The 22,579-nt window shown below is 37.9% G+C and overlaps 1 protein-coding gene and 1 non-coding gene across 14 annotated transcripts in view; both read left to right on the top strand.

The window, feature by feature from the left end:
* The window catches only part of TJP2 (tight junction protein 2), a 66,779-nt gene extending 44,500 nt beyond the window's left edge, over positions 1-22,279 (top strand). For all 13 annotated transcript variants that reach the window (XM_025144668.3, NM_001396730.1, XM_046905235.1 and 10 more), the window contains 21 exons: positions 770-894; positions 2,546-2,648; positions 3,412-3,991; positions 5,434-5,537; positions 5,678-5,831; positions 6,865-6,973; positions 7,080-7,219; positions 7,775-7,841; positions 9,829-9,979; positions 11,295-11,403; positions 12,447-12,657; positions 13,920-14,107; positions 15,153-15,248; positions 15,358-15,437; positions 16,472-16,682; positions 17,052-17,152; positions 17,236-17,448; positions 17,819-17,929; positions 18,912-19,250; positions 19,679-19,764; positions 21,380-22,279. In XM_025144668.3, coding sequence (XP_025000436.1) covers positions 770-894; positions 2,546-2,648; positions 3,412-3,991; positions 5,434-5,537; positions 5,678-5,831; positions 6,865-6,973; positions 7,080-7,219; positions 7,775-7,841; positions 9,829-9,979; positions 11,295-11,403; positions 12,447-12,657; positions 13,920-14,107; positions 15,153-15,248; positions 15,358-15,437; positions 16,472-16,682; positions 17,052-17,152; positions 17,236-17,448; positions 17,819-17,929; positions 18,912-19,250; positions 19,679-19,764; positions 21,380-21,548 — 3,447 coding nt within the window. In that variant the 3' untranslated portion in view covers positions 21,549-22,279. The remainder of the gene's footprint in view (positions 1-769; positions 895-2,545; positions 2,649-3,411; positions 3,992-5,433; positions 5,538-5,677; positions 5,832-6,864; positions 6,974-7,079; positions 7,220-7,774; positions 7,842-9,828; positions 9,980-11,294; positions 11,404-12,446; positions 12,658-13,919; positions 14,108-15,152; positions 15,249-15,357; positions 15,438-16,471; positions 16,683-17,051; positions 17,153-17,235; positions 17,449-17,818; positions 17,930-18,911; positions 19,251-19,678; positions 19,765-21,379) is intronic.
* MIR1556 (microRNA 1556) lies at positions 16,722-16,807 on the top strand. The gene has a single exon (NR_035040.1). It is a non-coding gene; the product is annotated as a microRNA 1556 (primary transcript).
* Positions 22,280-22,579: the final 300 nt, after the last annotated feature.

Here is a 22,579-nt window from a genome sequence, read left to right on the forward strand (position 1 = left end):
AGCAGGTTCGACTTAAGTTACATATTTAAAATACTTGATAGTGAGAGAGTATAAAATTCACAGATACTTGTGACTACAGGGCTTGCTTTTTCTAGTCAGCCATGATCTTGTTTAGCCAAGTTGAGCAGTAAGTGGTTACGAAAGACTAGATAGTAGTTAATAAAGATGACATAATAGAAATGCTGATCTGATTTCCTAAGCATCACTAACAAAATAGAGCCATATATCCAACAGTAACCTTGGCATGAATACCTAGCAGGATGGTGTAGCAAAATATAGGTTAAATTATTGAGTAGTCTGATTAATTAATAGCTGTCACAGGGTTCAAGTTTAACAAGAGTAAGTGCTGGATTCTGCACCTGGATCAGCACATCCCTGGGGTATATGTACAGACTGAGAGATTAGAAACCGGAGAGAAGCTCTGCACAAAGCCTGCTGGAGTTCAAGAAGCACTTGGAGAATGCTCTTAGAAATGTGGCTTGAATTTTGGGTGATCCTGTGTAGAGCCAGGATTTGACTCTGTCCTTGTGAGTCCCTTCCAACTTTGAGTGTTCTGTGTAGACTGAGGATTTGCTACATGGATTTATAAATCCATTCTGTTTTAAATCTGGAGGTATTGTGTGTTTCTACAACTGTTCATGCAGCAACTACATTTGGAATAAAGTCTAATAGAGTGCTATCATAGGAATATTCACATTGTTCTTATTTCTCTCTATCAAAATGTTTGCCTGTAGCACTGAATCTTGTTCTATTTGTTTTTGTTTACAAGGATTCAAAACGAGGATTTGGGATTGCAGTTTCTGGTGGCAGAGATAACCCACATTTTGAAAATGGTGAAACCTCAATAGTCATTTCAGATGTTCTCCCAGGTGGCCCAGCAGATGGATTACTTCAGTAAGCAATTTCTTATTTCTTTGTCTGATGTATTTTTAGGAGCGTGGCTCCTAACTTTAAACCTTCAGAGAGTTGTGGTTGATGTCTTGGTGATTTAGTCCTATTGAGATGTGATGTCTCTTAAAGAAACAACAGGAATACTTAGCATCTCAAAACATTCTTCCTGTTCTTCTTCCAGGAAGCATACTTCCTGGTCAGTCATTAGTTTTCATGAGAATGGCTTAGCCTAATGGTGAGTCTCAACCCTTAAGGTACTGGAAGTGATAACAGGGGATGGAAGAGAAAAGGAATTGTTTGCTAAGCATTATTTTGAAGAAAAAATAAAAGCTTTCCAATGTCCTTTAGATTAAATCTTCCTTGGTGAGACAACATCTATCGCAGAGAAGTGTTTTTAAATCTATAGGCTGAGATAAACAGTTTCCAGTCCACTGCTGATTGGATTTTCATCCTAGAATATATGATGAAGTTCAGAAGAATGATGATGTTGCACAGAAATTCAAAGGAGAGTGTTCTGGCCATTTTTTCAAACATAAATTTGGCAAGATAATGGAAAGGCTCTCACATAGGAGTGGTTATTGAAGGACTAGATAAGAGGAGTACTGCAGAACAGAAAATGGCATACTCTTTCAGTAGAAGGAATTGGAAAGGTATGAAAAGAGGCACAAAAGTCATTCAGGAGTTAGAGAAAATGCTTTACAAATAGAAGCTTAAAGTATGTAATCTTCTTATTTAAAAAGAAGATTGTGATGCGACTTCATTACAGTGAAGAGAAAATAATTGGTACTACGGCTTTTATCTAGCTGACAAAAAGGTACAGTAGCCAATACTTGCTTGAACTGATGCTTTGTAAAGTTAGTAACTAAGTAAACACCAGAAAAAAACTAATAAGAGGAGTTGTGAATTCTTGTTATCTCCTGCACTTCGTATGTTTGAAATGCCTTTTGCAAAGATATGTTTTTAATTTATCATGTATTATGAATTTGTTTCCTGTGGGTGACTAAGTCCTCATGGTCTGTTTGACACACAGAAAGTTTGAAAAGTTGAATTTATAATCTCTTTTGACCTGAGCAGTTCTGTTCGTTTTGCTTTGTTTTGGGTTTTTGCCTTTTTTTTTTTTTTCTGGGGGAAGTCAGTTTGGTTTTCACCATTCTTATTCTTCCAGAACAAGTGTGCAAGAATGTGCTTTTTGTTTAAATTTGCATGAATGCTATTGAGTGAAGCATTTTGAATCTATCTTGAAATTTGCTGCTGTGAAAAAAAAGCTACCACTAGGTGTGAAAGATGATGAGATATGAATAACTTAATAAATAAATGATAGAAAGTTTGATGGTTGTCATGAATATTCTTAAAACAAAACAAATCAAAATCTACCTTGGAGTTATAGCAGTTTACTAAAGCAGGACATAATAATACAAACCCAAACTCTGATTATCAAACATAATGAAAGCTTCTTGTAGAAATCTCAGGTATTATGGTGTTTGTCTAACAAGTACTGTATTTAAGAAAAAATTATTGTAGAAGTGAATGAAATCCTTTGATCCATCTTTTTCTTCATTCCTGAGGGGGAGAGGGAAGGGGGAAGGGTTTTCTTCTGATATTTTTATGAAGCCTTCTCTGAAATACTTTTCTTTCTTTCTCCCCTCTTTTTCAGAGAAAATGACCGCGTGGTGATTGTTAATGGGACCCCAATGGAAAATGTTCCACATTCTTTTGCAGTACAACAGCTTAGGAAAAGTGGAAAAGTGGCCACCATTGTAAGTATGTTATGAATATATTCAATCTACAATGGTATACACCTGTGTGATTGGTTAATCAAGATTTTGGTTTTCTTCTATGAAATGGACTACAAACACATAAAGCAAAGCAAGCCTTTGCCCAATAGAATGTACGAGTGAATAAACAATGTTTTTGTTTTAGTTTATACATGTGAAGCAAATGGAAGTTAACTTTGTGACACTGTTATTTATCTTATTGAAAAACTGGGTATAAAATTTGCCTTCAGTCTTTAGTTTTACTAACTAATGAGTGCTAGTTGGACAAAATAAAATAATGTGAAGAAAATGATGTCCAGCATACACAGAATTTGCTGTTCAGACTGGCTTTCTTTGGGAGATGCATCTACAGTTGTTTTGAAGGGGGCTGTCACATTTTCAGTAGCATACTTATTGCCAAGATGAAAAAATATGGTTACTGATGTGTTTTTTGTGGTTCGTTTTTTTTTTGTGTGTGTGTGTGTGTGTGCGTGTGTGTATGTGTGTGTGCTTTTATTTTAATTCTCCTGATTTTTATACTTCCAGTTAGTAAATATTTCTTCGGCACATCTAAATAATCTCATTTACTTGTTGGTTCTATAAGGACTAACTTCAGCTGTTGTAAGTACAGCACTGCAGTATTTCAGAGCTTTGAAGTTCTTTATTTTTCCTCAGCTCTGATCAAAGTGTGAAGAACTTTTCATTTGTCAAATGTCAATTTCTGACTGTTGGAGTTGCTTTCTCTGTTTCATATTGCACTGAACAGGTTGTGAAAAGACCACGGAAAGTGCAGGCTGCTGCTTTGAGGAGAAGCCCCTCCCTTGACTATGAGGACAGAGCTTTAGATGTAATGGATGACCATGCAGAATTTGATGGCAAAAGTGCTCGAAGTGGCTACAGTGAAAGAAGCTGGCGTAGTGGCAATGGAGGGCGCAGTCAAAGCTGGGGAAACAGCCTGGATCAGAGCTATAGAGATGATCAAGACAGAGAGCACAACCGAAGCAGAGGTCGTAGTAGGGAATGTAGCTACAGCCGTGATCAAAGTCGTGGTAGAAGCATTGATAGGAGCTTGGATCAAGACTATGGCAGAGATCGGAGCAGGGGAAGAAGCGTTGACAGGGATGGTGGCTATGGACAGGACTACAGAAGAGACTACAGTCCAGCCAGTTACAGACATGGATCTCAACCTGATCCTAGATATGTGAGGGAGGTGAGAAGCCTAAGTCGAGACAGGCTTCATTCTCGTAGTCCTTCACCTGAAACACGCCATCAGCATGAGTACCTAGGACCACAGGATCAGAATGGACCCATCAGTGTTCTCTTAACAAAAGGCAAACATAATGAAGGTAGGTGTGGGAGGTGAGGGATTGACTGTGATGTAGCATGTTGTTTATCTGGGAACAGGAAGAGTACCTAAATATTCTCTGCTTTAGAATTTAAATAGTGCTTTTTCACTGATTGTTTAAGTTGTTCTTTTGTTCTCTCAGTTTTTTTTCAGATGTTTTTGTTTGTTTTTGTTTTTTTTCCCAGCACTTTGGACTTTGCCTTTGAACAAATAACTGTACACCCAGATCATTTGAGTCTTTTTGAGCCTCTGTCGTTTGGTTTTCTATTTTCTCCTCCCTATTCTTCTAAATGTGGTTTGAAGCATGGATATGATCATGACTGAGATTACACTTATATCTATAAAAAGGGTAGTTATGATGAGTGAAGAGTAGACTCTGCTGTTAATGATGCATTTGATTTTATTGTGCTGAAGAAAGTAAGATCCAAGAATTGTTTGGTTCTAAATACTTCAGAATGTAATTAACGGATACTGAAACAGCAACAAGTAAATAGCCTTTTTTTTGTCGAGTGTTGGAATGTGTAGATGAGGGTCAAAAGTGTGATATTTTAATGTGCAGTGAAGTAAAAACTCTTGTGTTGTAAAGCCTATTTGGGATTAGATTATGCATATTTTCTGGGTTTTTTTGTTTGTTTGTTGGAGGTTTTGTTGTTGTTGTTTTAACTTTAAAATGTGCCTGTTGTGAGAATTTTCTGCCTATACAAGCTTTGTATGCAGGAACCACTGTCTTGTTTTGACTCTGGTGAGGATCATTTTCCCTCCTTCTTGTTCTTCTCATGCATATAATGTTTCTACTTCTAAAGATAACGCAGATAATTATCCAAATAAGGAGGAATATCAGATGACTGTAAGAAGTTTTATATGTAGCCAGCGTTTCCTTAATACTTCCTGCCATTTGTCATTCATATTAATACTCCATATACATACTCTGCAGTTTCTCTCAAGTGTGGTTTCTGTCTTTTTATGCTCAAAGACATGCTTTTTATAAAATCACTGTTAACATTTTTTTTCCCCTTTGCCCAAAATAAAGTAGACAACTCACTGGGTTGTTACAAATAGGAAAGGGCCACCATAAAGCAAACGGTAAAAGAACTAGCCCTTCTCTTAGTCTTGTTGACACTTCTCCATGCCTTTCTATACCATACAAACTATGATGCAGAGAAAATGCAGTCCAATGTGTTTATGAGCATGTCCAGAGCAAAGGCATCATTTCACTTTTGAAGGTACAGGCTAATGATCTGTCTGTGATTGTTTTCAGACTGCTGATTGTTGGTACAGGTGGGACAGCACTGAAACAAAAGAGAGTTTGGGGTTAGGTTTGTATACTGAGCTCCCGTTTCTTATTTTTTCTCATAGCGTAATGCTGCTTGTACACGTTGTTTAAAAAAAAAATGTATTCTTGCTTACTATCTAAGCTACAGTGGATTATTTCTCTGATTCTAGAATATGGTCTCCGACTTGGAAGTCAGATCTTCATAAAAGAAATGACCAGTACTGGCCTAGCAACCAAAGATGGCAACCTTCATGAAGGGGATATCATTCTTAAGGTATATTGTGGTTAAACTACTAGCAGTGTAGCAAGTACTTGTTAAAGATGATTTATCTGGAATATGTCATGTTATAGTGAAGTATTGAACTTCAGTGCAATATGGAATTTTATTATTTACTTTCACCTTTTTGTATCCAGATCAATGGTACAGTGACAGAGAACATGTCTTTAGCTGATGCCCGAAAATTGATTGAGAAGTCTCGGGGAAAGCTCCAGCTGGTTGTCCTCAGGGACAGAAAGCAGACCCTGCTCAACATTCCTTCATTGAATGACAGTGACTCAGAAATGGATGGTAAGGTTTAATTTGGATGAAAAATTCTTCTCTCTGCACAGAGATAAATTGGAGCTTATAGTGTTTTGCTGTGATACAGTAGCACTAGGTTTTAAAACACAAAACAAGCAAAAAACTGTACACACAACTAAATACTAGTCAAATAAGCATCAAGCCAACTTCCTTTTGGGGGAAAGAAGAATTCTGTAGTAATTATGCAATTACATATTGGGCAGAGGCAGGGACAGAAAAAGTAATAATGGTCAGGTAAAATTATGGTCAGTGTTACTTACTTCCCATACCAAACAAGTTGGTTACTTTAATAAAAGGTTTTAACATTAAAGTCATGCAGAGTGAACTGATCTGTTCTTCAGAGGACGTTAACATTCATTACAAAATTCATTAGAAAATTGTCCAGGACAAGGATGTGAAGTCTTCAGGAGAAATGGTTTCAATTTCCAGTATCCTCACAAGTGATCTCTGACAGTGCATGAGCACTGTCTCACAATATGATCTCACTTCGGGAAGGCCTCAGGATGTTTGGGGCAGTAGGATGTTACATTACTTGGTGCAAGATACTTGTTTCTCAGAGATCAGCATTGTCTGTACAGTGCTTCATAGGTTTTACTGTGGTGACTGAAGTGTGGCTCAAATCTGCAGGCTACTCTGTTTTGTCACTGAGAAGCGCTAATGAGGATGGTTAGTGTAGTCTTTTGTTTCTCCACACAACACAAATCAATGCTAGCTAATCTAGGAGTGGTATGGTGGTAATAGTTGTGTGCTGTATGTTTCCCAAAAGTTGTGTGAAAACTTCTTGAAGTATTTTTGATTGGAGAGGTAGGAAGTAGTAAAAAGCATACAGCACCTATGGAACCCTAGTCAAATCCAAACACCATACTTGGAAGGGAAATTGACTTGAGGATTCTACGTATATGTGAAAGCTTTTGTAAACAAATGTGGTAATTATATGTATGGACAATATAAGCATATTTTTGTTTGTTGCTGTTTTTGTAGATATTTCTCTTTTCATTTTTATATTTTTTTGCTTCTATAGATATTTCTGAAATAGAGTCAAACAGATCGTTCTCCCCTCAAGATGATAGATTGCATCATTCTGATCTGGATTTGCATTCATCCAATGAAAAGCTGAAAGAGAAAACGAAGTAAGAAGTGTTGTTTTCTAGTATTTTGCTTATCAAGGGAATGCTTAAAATACATGCACTGTTAACTGTTTTTACTGCATTCTTTCATTTTTTTTGCTCAATTTAGTGCAAAAGATGATCCATCCAATAGGATGTCCAGGATGGGAGCAATGCCTACACCATTTAAATCAACTGGTGATATTGCTACAACTGCTGTCACTGTAGTAGATGCAAACAAAGAACCAAAGTACCAAGATGATGTAGCAGGTCAGAACTGAAGTTCCCATCACAGTTTTTTGCCCTTTTTTTTTTTTTTTTTCCTCCTCCCAACTACAGAAAGTCTATTCCCCCAGTCACATCCTCAAGTCTAGCATAGTCTTCCTGTTAATCCCATCCTGGTGTGCAGAAGAGATCTGTCTTTGCTTTGTGGTATAGAGAAAGAGGAAACATCTGAGATTACCTGAAGGTAGTTGTCCATCGGAATTTCTACTGCAAAAAGCATTTACTTACTAGATGCTACCTAGTAGCCTTGTACCCTAAGTAGACAGGAAAAGCTATTTCTGATGTCTGATTTGTCTTGCCGGAAAAAAGAGTTCTCTGTCCTTTTGATGATACATTTTTTTCCCCAAGAATTAAGGGAAAACAAATAAACAACTAAAAATAAAGTGAATCGGTTCCGGGCAAAAAATGGTCAGCACTTAAATTTGTATTAATCTTTGTCATGGCGCAGTTGGGCTGCTATCTGATCACTAAAAATGGCTGCCAGTTGAACTTTTTTTTTTATAATTTTGTAACTTCCACTGACTTTTTCTTCACACACAGTGCCCCAGCCAAAAGCAGTTACAAGAACGATTCTTAAACCCAGCCCAGAAGATGAAGCAATATATGGGTAAGGAGGCATATTCCTTGTTCTTTTGCTCTCAGTGCTTTCCTGACTTGCATGTAACTATTGGTTGCAAGAGTTCAGAATTTCTGTACATTTGGAGTGATACTCCTTTTAAAGTTTAATGCCAAAATCACAGGGCTTCTAACTGTATATACTTGGGAAAAAGATTAGTTTTAGAAGTATTCATATGGAAGGTATAGACTTATTTTATGCCTGGAAGATGTAACAGCACCCTGTGCTTCTGTGCATTCATAGGAATTTAGACAGTGGTATGTTTTTATTCCCTATTTTGCACTTATGGGATAGATTTGGAGTCCTTTTTCCCTGTCGAGGTTCTCAAGGCCAAGAAAAGACATACACACACTGAAGTAAATCTAGCTGTGGCACATCAAGAGAGGCAGTGTTTGGCACACAAGAAGAGACTAAGAGAATGGAGGTTGTCAAGCCTGAAGAAGAGAGAACAGAGGGCGGTGTTGATTCTAACTACCTAATGACTACACGCAGAGAAAGTAAAGGCCCTCGTCTGAGAGGGCACAGTGGTAGGATGAAGAGCAACAGACACAACCTGAAACATAGAAAGGTCTGGCTTGGTATAAAGAGAGAAACTTTTCTGTGAGGTTGGTTAGCCACTTGAGCAACTTTCCCATGTATCTTGTGGTACCTCCACCACCAGTGGTACTCATAACTGATCAACACAATTGCTTTGAGCACAGATCCATTCTGGGCTGTGCAAAAGCTATGGAATGTATATAATGTATTTTACACCTTTTCATTATTTTATACTTATAAAAGACAACGCTCCCATTTCCCTTATACTAAGATACTAAGAGAACAATCTCTATTTGGGAGCAAGTCTGTTGGAAGTGAAGGCCAGCCATACAAGCTGAAAAATTCTATACAGAAGTTTGCATCTTTTCTTCAAACTCAAGCCTGTGCAGTCCATATTGCCATTTTATATCTGCTCTGAATGAAAAAAAAAAAAATTGCTTGCAACATTTGTGGAGGTGGGGGGGTTGGCAGTTTTTTGTTGATGTTTTTAATCTGGTACTGTTGTTGCCTTAAGAATTAAGATGCTAAAGGTTGTAAACAGTATTAATATGAAATCAGCATACATGTTCTCTTTGACTGTTCCCAAATAGAAAAAATTTAAGAAAGAGGAGCACTAAGCTTGTAAGGGAAAGCATAAAGGTTGTGTGTGTCTTGAGGTTATTTTCTCAAATAGATTCTCTTCTCATATCTTCCCTGGAGTTGGACCCTGCATGTGTTGTCATTGTTGTACAAATTAATCAAGTGATTTTTTTGGTGAAGGGGAATTTATAATACAGGCTTAGGGTATTAGTGAGAAAGGCTGACAGATAAATACTGTCCTCTGTGTTGGAAGGTCATTCAGGCATACAGCTTTTCTGACAGGAAAAAAGCTGAAGCTAATCCTGTAGCCTCTTCCCTTCTGAAATATGAAAGATATGACAGTAAACATAACAGTAGAATATATTTTGAAGTATTTGTCAGTACAAGAAAACAAAAGTTCCATGTGATTTAATAAATGTTAAACTGCAAAGAAACTGTCATTTGTTTGACAGTTCTTGAGTGCTTGGAGGAAAAAATTATGAGTGGGATTACTCATTACTCAGGCTGTTTTCATACAAGAAAATTAGGAAAAAAAAAAAAAAAAAAAGCTGCTTATGTGATAGAAGGTCCAGTAGGTGGAGAGTATTCAGGACATCAGAAACCAAGAATTTGTTTTCTCTCTGTCATGTATGGGTATGTCACTTGGCCTCTCTTTCTAACTCAATTTCTACACTGAAAAATGTAAATTTTCTGCTTTCTTTCTTTGAAGCATTACTTAGGTAAGTACAGCCCATCTAGAGAAAGAAAGGGTATAAAAGTATTACTAACGTTTTTTTAAGTTGCAGTTTTTTTGCTCTTGACAGCCTGTTACTGTCATATGCCTAATGTTTGACTGTCCTTTTTCTGCCTGTAAATCTTGTAGTCCTAATACAAAAATGGTAAGATTCAAGAAGGGGGACAGTGTTGGTCTGCGACTTGCTGGTGGAAATGATGTAGGGATATTTATTGCTGGAATCCAAGAAGGCACCTCAGCTGACCAGGAAGGACTTCAGGAAGGAGATCAGATTCTCAAGGTATGAGTATGTGTCCCTGAAATTCAAGCTTTTATGATTTTTTATTTGCTTCTTATTGGAAATATAGAATAAGTGATGTTCTCAGAAAGTCAAGTGTTTGCTTGATGTGTAACTCTGTGGTGGAGGGATCTTACTGAAATCAGCTTATGAAGGAGAACTCAAATTATATATCAAGTGTTAATTTGTATAAAATTCTGTGGAAAGAGTAGATAAGGGAAAGATTTAGTTTAAAAAATTCCTCAAGATGGAAGAGAACAAATTTTCTGTAGCTTTCTAGTTTTCTAATTTCCTCCTAGTCTTGGAGTGGGAAAAAAATTGAAGACACTGTATTTTTCTTTTTTTCATTTTTCTCCAACTTCTTTGGATAACAGCAAATGGTTTTCCAGGGTTCTGAATTCTTTCTTGTATGCTATTATGTCCTTTTTCATTCTTCTTCTTTTCTTTTTCTTAAATTCAATTTAAGGAGGCTAATTTTCAAGGCCTTCTGGAGACTATTCAAGTCAGATAAGAAATTGAAATAATCTAGCAATGAACTACTTCATTATTTGAGAAAGACTACTGTGAATGGCTAGATTAAAATATCCATATTGACTTAATAAATAAATACTGGGGGAAAAAAAGGAAGATAATATATAAGACAGGACTAGGGAAGTAATCCTACGCCTGTACTTGGCATTGGTGAGGCGTCACCTTGAGTACTGTCTTTAGTTTTGGGCACCTAGGTACAGAAAGGACATGGAGGTGCTGGAGCAGGTTGCCCAAAGAAGGGCAACAAGGCTTACAAACGGCTTGGAGAATATACCCTGTGAGGAGCGACTGAAGGAACTGGGGCTGTTTAGTCTGGGGAAAAGGAGGCTGAGGGGAGACCTTATTGATCTCTTCAAATGCCTGAAATGCAATTTCAGTGAGAGCATGGTTGGTCTCTTCTCACTGCTGACAGGTGACAGGATGAGGGGAAGTGGCCTCAAGTTGCACCAGGGGTGGTTCAGGTTGGATATCAGGAAACTCTTCTTTACAGAAAGGGTTGTTAAGCACTGGAATAGGCTCCCCGGGGAGGTGGTTGAGTCACCATCCCTGGATGTATTTAAAAACCATTCGGATGTGGTGCTCACGGGCATGATTTAGTGGAGGGTTGTTAGAGTTAGGGTAGTATGGTTAGGTTGTGATTGGACTTGATGTTCTTGAAGGTCTTTTCCAACCTGGGCAATTCTATGATTCTATGAACACTTTTTTATTTTTAAGTTAAACAAAAAGCTTTGGGTATTCTTTTTAATTTTTGTTTTTCTCAGGTGTTATTTTATGTTTTGATATGTAGGTAAACGCTCAAGATTTCAGAGGCATTGTTCGGGAGGATGCTGTTTTATACCTACTAGAAATTCCCAAAGGTGATACAGTGACAATTTTGGCTCAAAGCAAATATGAAGGTGGGTGCTTTTAACAAAATGTGTGTGTATCTATGAAGCTTTTGGAGGTTTCAGAAGGATGCTATGATCTATTTTGGCAATGAAACTACAGATAAGTTCTCTCTTGCTTATTCTTGACAGCATTTTACTTACCTTTTCAGAAGCACACAAGACGGCTGTCTTCCATACCACAGGAATCATAGAGATACCTGTGTGATATGTCTATCAGAACATTTAACCACCTTTTTCATTATTAGCTAGTAGCATCTTTTCTTAATCCTGGTAGCATACTGCTTGTTTCTTCTGCTTTTCTGCATGTAGCAGCTGGCGTAGGATCTGGTGTTTACATTCCTTTTCAGCTGTGCCTTGGCAATCATAAGGTATTCACAGTCATCCAGAAGAAAGTGGGCAATTGATGAGCAGTTAAGGAACAAGCCTCTTCCTTTCCTGTTTGAAGACGTAGCCCACTTTAATACTGAAGTACCCTAGCTGCCTTTTGCTTTTGGAGGGTGCAAGTTCATGCTTTGCTTTTGCTATAATGGCTGTATGTGTACAAATATAGAACATTATTGATAATTATAGGTGCAGGGTATTGGTTGTGGAGGCTCTTCTTTTGCGTATTTTTGAGTGGAGTGCAAGAATTGAATGGAATGAATGGAGTTAAATCCAGCTGGTGGTGTTCCACAGTGGTCAGTAGAGGAGTAGCCCTTTTTAATATTGTTATTCATTATCCGGATGTGGGAACTGACTGCAGCCTCAGGTTGCTCTAGGGAAGGTTCAGATTGAATATTTGGAAAAAAATTATTCTTAGAGTGGTGAGGAATATTTGAACAGGGAGATGGAGTAATTGTCTCTGGAGGTTTTCAAGAAGAGTGTAGACATAGCAATGAGGGACATGGTTTTGTGGGCATGGTGGTGATGGGTTGATGGTTGGACTAGATGCTGTTATTAGTCTTTTCTAGCCTTAATCACATGTTTCTAATTTTAAAACTCTTATCTGGAATGACAGTTTAATCTTTCTTTCAAATGTAAAAATCATAAACTAAATGGAGTTCCTTTTTTAGTATACAGAGACATCATGGCCTGTGGCAGAGGAGATTCATTCTTCATCAGAAGCCACTTTGAGTGTGAAAAAGAGTCACCACAGAGCTTAGCCTTCACCAGAGGGGAGATCTTTAGAGTAGTTGATACTCTGTATGATGGCAAACTAGGAAACTGGCTGGCTGTGAGAATTGGAAATGAACTTGAAAAGGGCCTCATTCCAAACAGGAGCAGGTAAGCTGACATTCTATTGTCCTATTCATTGTCTAAAAAAGGTGTTTTTCTTTTCTTAGAGAAGATTTTTCTCCCTATGCCATGCTTTTCTTTGTTTTTTTTTTCCTGTCTTCCATACAAGAATGAAGAAATTGTTCCATCTTTAGGTTCACAACAGGTGTTCCTGTAAAACTGTAGATTTTAGACTATGCTATCCTATGAAAGGATGGTTTTATCTACATGCTGAGCTGGGCTTTTGCAACACAGCCCTAGAGCTCATGATTCAGTAATCCACCCAAGCATTGACCACTAGATTCTTCAGTTCCTCTTGTACAAAATGAGTAGAGGGTTCTTTATTTGCTTGAGAGTAGTTCTAAAAAACAAGCAAAAAACCAAAACCCAGCAAGATCTCCTACTACATGTGCAGGGATACTCTGATGATTAATCTCTTAAAAGACCTTCTAGTGCTTGAATTCTTTGTTAATTCTTGCAGAAAATATTTCAAGAATTTATTCCAAGCTAATATTTCTTGGTAGCCATAGTAGTTATTTTTGTGTGAACTGTGGATACAAACCACAAAAAAAATTTTTTGTTGTTATTTTACTTGAATTACACTGTTCTAGTAAAAGTTAATGTGAGATAAAAGTAAGTGTCCATAATTTGTGCACTGATTAAGAGAATTAAAATTCATCTACAAAAACAATAAGGATGCTTTTTTAGACTCTAGCCTTTAAGTCCTTGAACATGGTCATGATTTTGCGAAGGGGAGAAAAAAATATATGCTCTCAGTTGCATTGTACTGAAGTTCGTGAAATATAGTTCATACATGGTTCCCCTGCCTCTTTCCTGGTTAGTACATTCTGTCCTCTCTGGTAATTAATCTGTCCAAACCAGCCTTTATTTCTATACTGTAGTGACTTAACTTAAAATTTCTAATGAAGAAGAGAATAATAGCTGTAATTATTTAGGCCATCAGTTCTCGTTGCTCTTTTTTCACAATCCTCTGCGATTGAATTCTTTTATTTATACCTGTATGAGTTATCAGTTTAAAACCTCTGGGCTGATCCAGCAATTTTGCAGCTTTGGCCAACTGGATCATCATGCTGATGCTAAGTTTTCTCCAAGGCAGAAAACTTGTATTTCTATCCTTTTCAACTTTCCATTCATGGCTGCCTAGCTGTCAAACTACCGATTGCAAATTCAAAACTCATTTATTCAGTGAAGGACCTTTTGCCCATTTGTTACTAGATGCATACAAATAAGCACTGTGCTTTCTCTGTCAGAGCTGAGCAGATGGCCAGTGTTCAGAATGCCCAGAAAGATGGCCCTAGTGACAGGGCAGACTTCTGGAGAACACGCGGCCAGCGATCTGGAGTGAAGAAGAATTTGAGGAAGAGTCGTGAAGATCTGACAGCAATTGTATCAGTGGGCACAAAATTCCCAGCTTATGAACGAGTTCAGTTGCGTGAAGGTAAGTGAAACCGCTGTAGCCAGCTGTCCATTTATTGCTGGCTCTTTTGGTGTCCAGCTGTTTGTTCAGCTAAATCAGTGATTTGGAACAGAAAGAGATAATGTTTTTTATCAGCATGCAAATTAACAATTTTAGAAAGAAAGCTTTCTGGGTTTTCTGAACTGCTGTTGTTCTCAATTGCCTCTAAATTACACATGCCAATTTCAGGTTTCAAAATGAAGAAAAAAAGAAACAAGTAGGATCTTTTTCTTTGTTTCCTCAACTTCTCTGGCTAGCTTGGAAAGTACAATTCATGTGACTGAGATGAATCACCATTTCTAGTGTGCTCGTAAGCACTTAACAATATCTTGAGAGCAAGTAAAACCTAAGTATATTCACTAGATTGTTGAAATGAATTTGGGGTTGATATGGTCTGTCCCTGTGACTCCAAATTAGCTATAAAAAAAAATTATATTGTTCATGATGTTGGGCAATGTTTCCTGGACATGTGCATGTGATAGTATTGTGGGAAAAAATAAAAAAAAAAAAAAAAAACCCTGTAAAATGTATTTTAAAGGAACTCACTAGTGAAGACTGAGAAATGGAATGGCATTCATCCACTTGCAAGGACTGTATTAGCACTTCTTTTGACACTGACATAACAGAATTTTGCATTTCTTCTGCTTCTTTAGGCTGCTCTGCAGCTGATTTAGCATTTGTAGCTTTAGTCTCAGAAATCCCACTGGGTCAAGGGTCATGTTATTTTGTGGATGGAAAGACTGCTGAAGATACATCGTGCATTTTCAGAATGCAGAATCTTCTCACCCCATCATAATTATGAAGAATAAGGAAAGTTAAACTAAAACACTTCTATGCTTTCTTAGCAGATGAAGTTTTCTTCAAGTTGTACTGTTGCACCAACTTTCAAGAAATAAAATTTCTTAAGTATTTTTTGTGATATCTTAAACATATTGCTAGAGTAAATGATGGTATTTTGTACTACTTCACATAAATATGTAAAAGCAATCTTACTGGGCTTACCTTTTCTCCAACTATATTTTTGCAGCTGGTTTTAAGAGACCTGTTGTGATATTTGGCCCCATTGCAGATGTTGCTATGGAGAAGTTGTCAACTGACTTGCCTCACCTGTACCAGACTGCAAGTAAGTCGTCCTCCTAGCTTTATATTATCATCTTCAACTGAAAAAAATGGGTAACTTGATCTCATACTGTTCCAGCTACTATAGATGAGCTAAAATGTTTTCTTTGCAGAGACAGAACCCAGAGATGCAGGTTCAGAGAAGGCAACTGGGGTAGTACGCTTGAACACTGTGAGGCAAATCATTGAGCAGGTAGAGTATTTTTCTATGAGAATTGCTTACTCTTAAAGGCATATTACTCAGTTTGTTTGCTCTTAAAACTTGGGAGTTCTCCTATCTTCCCTGAATCTATTTCTGTGATAATCAGACTTGTCTAATGGTAGGGCTGTTTTGAAATGTATTTAAAATCAATTTGTATAATTTTGGTAGCTGTTCTCTAAATGAAAATGCGAACCTGATACTAAAAATTAAATTCTGCTATATTAGTCCATTCTGAATTGAAGCCGAGAGGCGTCTACATTGTAGTTTGCTTCCTGAATTTGTTAGTGTAGTTTTTCTGTCATACAGTGCAGTGCTCTACGCAGTGCAATTGCCATCAGAAATCTAATATTTTAGTTTCCTTCACAGTTACCTTTGTGTGACCTGACTGGGAAGGGATTGTGATAGCTGTGAAATCTACTGAGACTGCACTGACTCTTCTTGTAATACTCTTTGGGGATAAAAAATAGGTTGTGATCAAAGCACCTAAAAAAGTAGGCTAAAGAATGTATTCTGCTGCTTATTATCCTGAGCCCAGAAAAGGCAGTGCCAGAGGGGTTAAAATGAGATACACAAGGCTGTTCAGAGATTGGGCCCCATTGCAGCACACATCCCATTCACTTTAATACGAGAGGTAACTCAGAAGTAATATATTAAAGGAAAAAAGACTTTCCTCAGTTAATAAGTGTAGATAAAATTCCATTGTTAACACCCAGAAAAGTTGGGTTAGTGGAAGCTGTGGTACGCACAAGTAGAGAGAAAAGCCAGTTAAATTCAGTAGAATAAGTGTATTTAGCTTAACATGAGTTAGTTAATTAACATAAGAATGTGGAGACACTCAGGCAAAAGCTGCTTCGAAAAATGGAGCTGAAGAGAAAATGTTGCCTGCTGAGCCTTCTGAATGCAATATAACTGTAGAGAAAAAAATCCAGCAAGTTAGGCATCCTAGAGTTCCCAGGATAAGATGTTCCACACCCTGCCCCTTTGTCTGTACCGGCAGAACACTGATTGCGCTTTCTTGTTAACAGGATAAACATGCTCTCTTGGATGTGACTCCTAAAGCAGTGGATCTGCTGAATTATACCCAGTGGTTTCCCATTGTAGTCTTCTTTAACCCAGACAGTAAGCAGGGCGTGAAAACGATGAGACAAAGGCTGTGTTCCACATCTAACAAAAGCTCGAGGAAGCTTTATGAGCAAGCAAACAAGCTGAAGAAGACTTGTTCCCACCTCTTTACAGGTAAGGAAGAACATGTGTCAAATCTGTTTATCAGGGGAAGTAACTGTGTCTTCAGACTTCCACTTACTGCTCTCCGTATTAACTCAATATGCAGGCTGGAAGTAGGAGTGTGAAAGTATGGTCATGAGCAATCTCTGACTTCCTCTCAAAATTCCTTGTGTTGCCAAGTGACAATTCAAAAAGATCTCAGAATCAGCATACTGTCTTTCCAAGGCAATAAGTATATGAGCTAATAATCTTCGAATGTGGACAAACAAAATAAAAATACTACATGTTTGTGATTTAAATGAAAAGACTGTTTAACACTCTCACATAAATGATCACATTGCGTTTGCTCTGTATAAATACTTTCTCCTTAATTTTGTATAGCCACCATCAATTTGAATTCAGCTAATGATAGCTGGTATGGTAGTCTGAAGGATACAATTCAGCAACAGCAAGGTGAAGCAGTTTGGGTGTCAGAAGGAAAGGTAAGCAATCAGTCCATGCTAATCTATGCAGATGTCTCAAGATGATTTCTTAATTTTATTAATTCTTAATAACTTTTCTGCAGGTAGATGGCATGGAAGATGACGCAGATGATCGCATGTCTTACCTTACTGCCATGGGTGCTGACTATTTGAGTTGTGACAGTCGGTTGATCAGTGACTTAGAAGATACAGATGGAGAGGGAGGTGCATACACTGATAATGAACTTGATGAACCTTTGGATGAACCAAGAATCTCATCTGTTGGCCGGTCCTCTGAACCTGTACATCATGAAGAGGTGAGATGCCTGGATTTTCAATAAGACTGTGCTTTGGACTTTATGAAAGCCTTGTTTAAGTGGCCTAGAAATAAAAAAATATTCTCTAGTACTTTCTTTAAGGTGCAGCATTATGTTACTTATGACAGTGTTTCAGAAGTATCTTCTGTAGGGCATAAGTAATAATACCTCTGCTGCTCTGCTTAATTCTGTAGGTTTCTGCTGATGTCTCATCACCTTGAACTTGACAGTTATATCTGTAGTGATTATGATCAGATTGCTGACAGTCCTCTAACTTTTGGTCATTGTTCCCAAAATAGTAAACATGAGACCAAAAATGGTTGAATTATTGGATACTGCAGTTTTTTTAATCTCTTATGTTCTTTCACAGAATATAAAGAAATTTAGCTTGGAACAAAGAACTCCATTGAGGAAAGCTGGTAGCAGGGAGATCCTTAGAGAACCTAGTCCACCTCCAGCATTCAAGCCTGAACCACCAAAGGTAAACTTGTAGAAACAGAACACAAAGTTCCTCTTTCAGGAGAACTTTTCAGGGTGGCACATTGGAAAAAGCAGCAGGAATGATCAAAGACAAGAAAACAAGCAGATTGTGGAAAGATAATGAGTTAGGGGGTTGCAAAGCTGAGCAGAAAGAAAAGGGATTACAGTTGTCTTCAAATGTGTGAATTCTCTGTATGGAGAAAGAAATGATACTGCTTTTAGTATCTGCTAATTAATTGAAAGGCACTTTTTGAAAATAGCAGGAACAAATCTAAGCTAATCATCAAGAAAAGTATATCTGATGAGTCATTGTTGTGAAATGCAAAAACAGAATCTACTACCTCTGTCATCAGTTTCCATTACTAGAAATCATCGTTAACTAGCTAGTCAAACCTTGATTAGGAATGAAACAGGAAAAAAAAGATGATGCTTGGAAACCAAATTCTATTATTGCAATTTCTGATTTCCACTGACCTTAGAGTCCTTTCTGCACAAGACTAAGTGCCCTCACAGTCTTTATTCCATGTACAAATATATTCCAAATACATTCAAGTACACTTTAGCAATGGAGGTAGAGCCAAGTAGGATGCAAACAATGAAAATAATGGTGGAAGAGAAAATAGGCATGGTGCTGTGCACTTCTAAACTCCAGGTAATAATATTTTGTATTAGATAGTGTGGACAAATCATCTGGGTACTCAGTATTCTCTGTGTTCTCCCTTGGAATATCTTGTAGTTATGGTAATCTTCAAAGATTTGTACCAATAAATCTAAATGTACAACTCTTCTCTGTCGGTTGATGTGTAGCATATGGATGTATGGCTGCTCAAATTATCCAAATATTTGAGTACCTTACAAGATTTTCTTTGAATGAAGAGTGACACTACTAAATCCAAAGGCAAAATGATTAAATTCAGATTAAAGTCTTCATTTCAGATAATAATATGAAATTGCTATTGTAAACTTATTATTAATACTTCTAGGGGAAGTTACAAAACAAAGAGGATCTGTATGACTTCCCTAAGAACTATGACTCCAAACCAAGTAGCATCCATGTCAGCAGTGAGACTTCAACTGTATCAGCCAAAGCAGCACCACCACCTGTTTCTGTGAAACCTACTTTTGGGCGTCCCATCCTGAGAAATACTCAGCCAGCAGTCCCAAGTGCAGAAGAAGAAGAGGAGGGAAAGTTGGAAGAGGAAGGGAGTGAACAAGAAAATACTCCAAAATCTGTGCTGAGGAAAGTAAAAATATTTGAGGAGATGGATCATAAGGCAAGGCTGCAAAGAATGCAAGAGCTACAGGAGGCCCAGAATGCCAGGGTATGAGGAAATGCATTCTCCCCTTGTTGTGCTTTCCAGCATACAGAACAGCCTGCATCCTGAAAGTGGAAACCGTGCACTTACATTGTGCTGATTCTGGAGGGGGAAGTGTGGTAAATTATACAAAAGGAAATACCACTGTGTGGATTTGCATGTAAAAAGAGAATATAATTTTTGGCTTTGTATCATAGTTATAGCAAGTTGTATTTTAAAAATCCTTCTGTTCTTGTAATCCCTCATTTCTGCATGTACTTTTAATCAGTACTCTAGTAAAAGATCTTGCAACTGCAGGAATATAAATAAGATAATTTATCAGCTTGTGCTTTAATTGTTTCAAATGTAGCTGTGACATGCTATGTCTGTTATTTAGGGTTCCCTTGTAGATAAACTTAAAATGAATAGTTATTTTCTCCAATTTTATTTTAAAGATTGAAATAGCCCAGAAGCATCCAGACATTTATGCTGTCCCTGTCAAAACACAGAAGTCAGACCAGAACTGGCCCCAGCCCATCAGGTAAGGCATATCCAATTTAAAATATTCTGTCTTGAATGAGTAGCTGAATGTCAAGAGGATAGTTTTTATTCATAAATACAATCCTACCTCAGTAATTGCATTCTTGTCGTGCCTTGAAAATTACTGTAATGATGAGGCAAAACTTCAGTTGACCCCTCTTGTTTTTCATGATTTTCTTTTTTCTTTTAGTGTATTCATAGTATCTTAGTCAGCTAGGAAGAAACAACTGTGTTTGTTTACTGAGACACTTGCACAGTTTTTAGTTCCAGTTATTATTAATCTAACTCAGATGCTTTTTTGCATTCATGTCCTTTGAAGTCCATTCTTTCTGTGCTAGACATTTGGTTACCGTTAGTCTATCCTAATGAATAACTGCTGTTTTAATTACTCAGGTGCTTTGTCTGTTGCAGATGTATTCCCTGGGTAGGGAAACCAAGAATAAAACTTTGCCAAGGTTACCCATCAAGGCACAGTCGAGGAGAGAACTTCTTTTTTTAATCTAACCAGTCTCATGAAATTGTTAGACTCTTTCATTAAAGTTCAGTGATTTTTCAATTGTATGACCACTGTGTCAGCTTACACCTCCACAATCACCTAGACATAAACACTCTTGTGTTGTGCTCTACAGAACTCTTTGAGATTTTCTTGTTTCTTAGTTGCAGCCAATAGAAATGGGACTTGTTTCTAAAGAGTCAAATCCTTTGATGTCACAGAATGTAATTTAGAATGCAGAAATGTACTAAAATGCAGAAAACAGAGTTTTAATTTCAGGTTTTCTTGGTGGGTTAAAAACATTTATATGGAGTTTAGAAGCTTCTTTGAAAGCAACCAAGGAAGTCATTTTTAACCATATATGCCGAGTATTTGCCTCCTTCCAGAAATCAGTGCTGTTAGCACTTTATAGGAATGGTAATGGCTTCCTGGAAAGGGGCACAGTGGCAGTATGGAAAGAGGGGGACACCTTATTTGTGGGGCTGCAAAAGTGATGGGTTTTGACACTGCCCTTGGCAGATGGCATTTATATACGTCTGCTTGGTGTCACATTAAATGGGCAGCATCAAAGTGTATAAAAAGGAAATACACAGATTATTTGTGCCTGCATTTTTAGAGATGGGAGCCATCGTGAAAGCCTTGAATGAAGGCTATGAGTTTAAGAAATATCACATCTCAGACCTCAAGACTGCAGACCAGAGATGCAAGGAAAGGAAGCAGGCATACAAAGAACGGTGCGAAACAGTTTGAGGAAGATGTCACTCAGTTGGGGTAGCAGCAATAGTGTGGAAACCTCTGTGCTCGGGGAGCAAAGAGCAGCAAAGCTCTTGGTCACGTTGAGTGAGGTGCAGAGTAGTTAATACTTTTCAATTTGGCATTCTTCCAGGTGTGTTGAGTGGAGCAAATCTGAACAGGAAGCTCCAGCTTGCTGGAAATAATAAGATGCCTCTCTCTTGGTAGTCTTACCATGGCCATACAGATGTAGTTGGGCTAGAATTGGCTTCATTGGCTCTTTGTGGCTCTCTGTGCTGTGTGTGACCATAAAGTCAAGAAGGTATTATTATTTTCAGGGTCTCAGAATGGAAGTAAACATTGTCTTTCTTTCCCCCTGTCTGACTGTTAGCTGCCGACCTCCAGAACCCCAGAAACCTCCTACCAGACCTTACCTGGAGGATCGTGGCAGCTGTGGCAGTGATGGAGAGGAGGAGGAGGAGTACCGTCGGCAGCTATCAGACCACTCTAAGAAAGGTTACTACGGACAGCCACCCAGATACAGAGACACAGAACTGTAGGCTTGCTGGTCTGTGCAAGCAGAATGCTGTTTGGAGGTTCTCTTCCTTCCCAGCCAAAGTGGAGCAAAGTTAGTCTTGCGAAGCTGTATTTTTTGTTGGGGATAATTAGTAGGTGTGCTGCACGACTTAGACATATCCATAGGCTGAAACTGGAAGACTTTGTTTTTTGGGGATATACTATTTTGTTAGCATTTAGGAAAAGAAATCACTATCGCCTGACGCTGTTGCCTGTTTTGAGAGGACCAAATCCTGTTCTAAAGTTGGAGTTAATTGTTGGTATTTTCATACTTGAACAGGAAAACCTTTTCTTCCCCTTTTATTAATGCTGCCAATTTGGGCTGTTCTACGAAAGCATGATCTAGGAGATAAACTTGATGCAACAGAACTAAACTTACAAGGATTTAAAAACAGTAAGTGCCTTTAACAAGAAGCATTTCTAATTGTTTGTTTGGACATCCAATATGTGTGTAAAGCCATAACACACTAACGGGGGGATGGCCTAACTTTTGTATTGGATTCATGGCAACAATTTACCTTGCATGTTGTTTTTCAGAGTTCATATATGCACATGCGATATTTTAAAAGCACTGAGTGTGCATAACTGACCATGCAGCTGGCCAGGTGGGTTGGAAAAGACCAGCTTGTGCTCAAACAGAAAAAGTGCTGTAGAAATTCAGTCATGTATCTAAATTGCCACAGCCACAAATAATAAACAATAGATTCTAGACAAATGTTGTGTTTCCATTTTCTTTTCTTCTGAGCAGCGTTAAGCTACTGGAGCCTGACTTCCATGATTGTGCTTACAGCACTATGTTGTTCCAGGCCTCCTGGAACCTCATTGCGGCCTTCCATTACTTCAGGGGAGCTTATACACAGGAGGGAGACTGACTTTTTACATGGTCTGATGGTGACAGGACAAAGAAGAATGGTTTTAAACTAAAAGAGGGTAAATCTAGGTTAGATGAGAAGAGGGAGTACTTTACGTTGAGGGTGGTGAGGCACTGGCACAGGCTACCTGGAGAAGCTGTGGC

The sequence above is a fragment of the Gallus gallus genome, chromosome Z (genome assembly GCF_016699485.2).
Source record: "Gallus gallus isolate bGalGal1 chromosome Z, bGalGal1.mat.broiler.GRCg7b, whole genome shotgun sequence".
Taxonomy (NCBI): domain Eukaryota; kingdom Metazoa; phylum Chordata; class Aves; order Galliformes; family Phasianidae; genus Gallus; species Gallus gallus.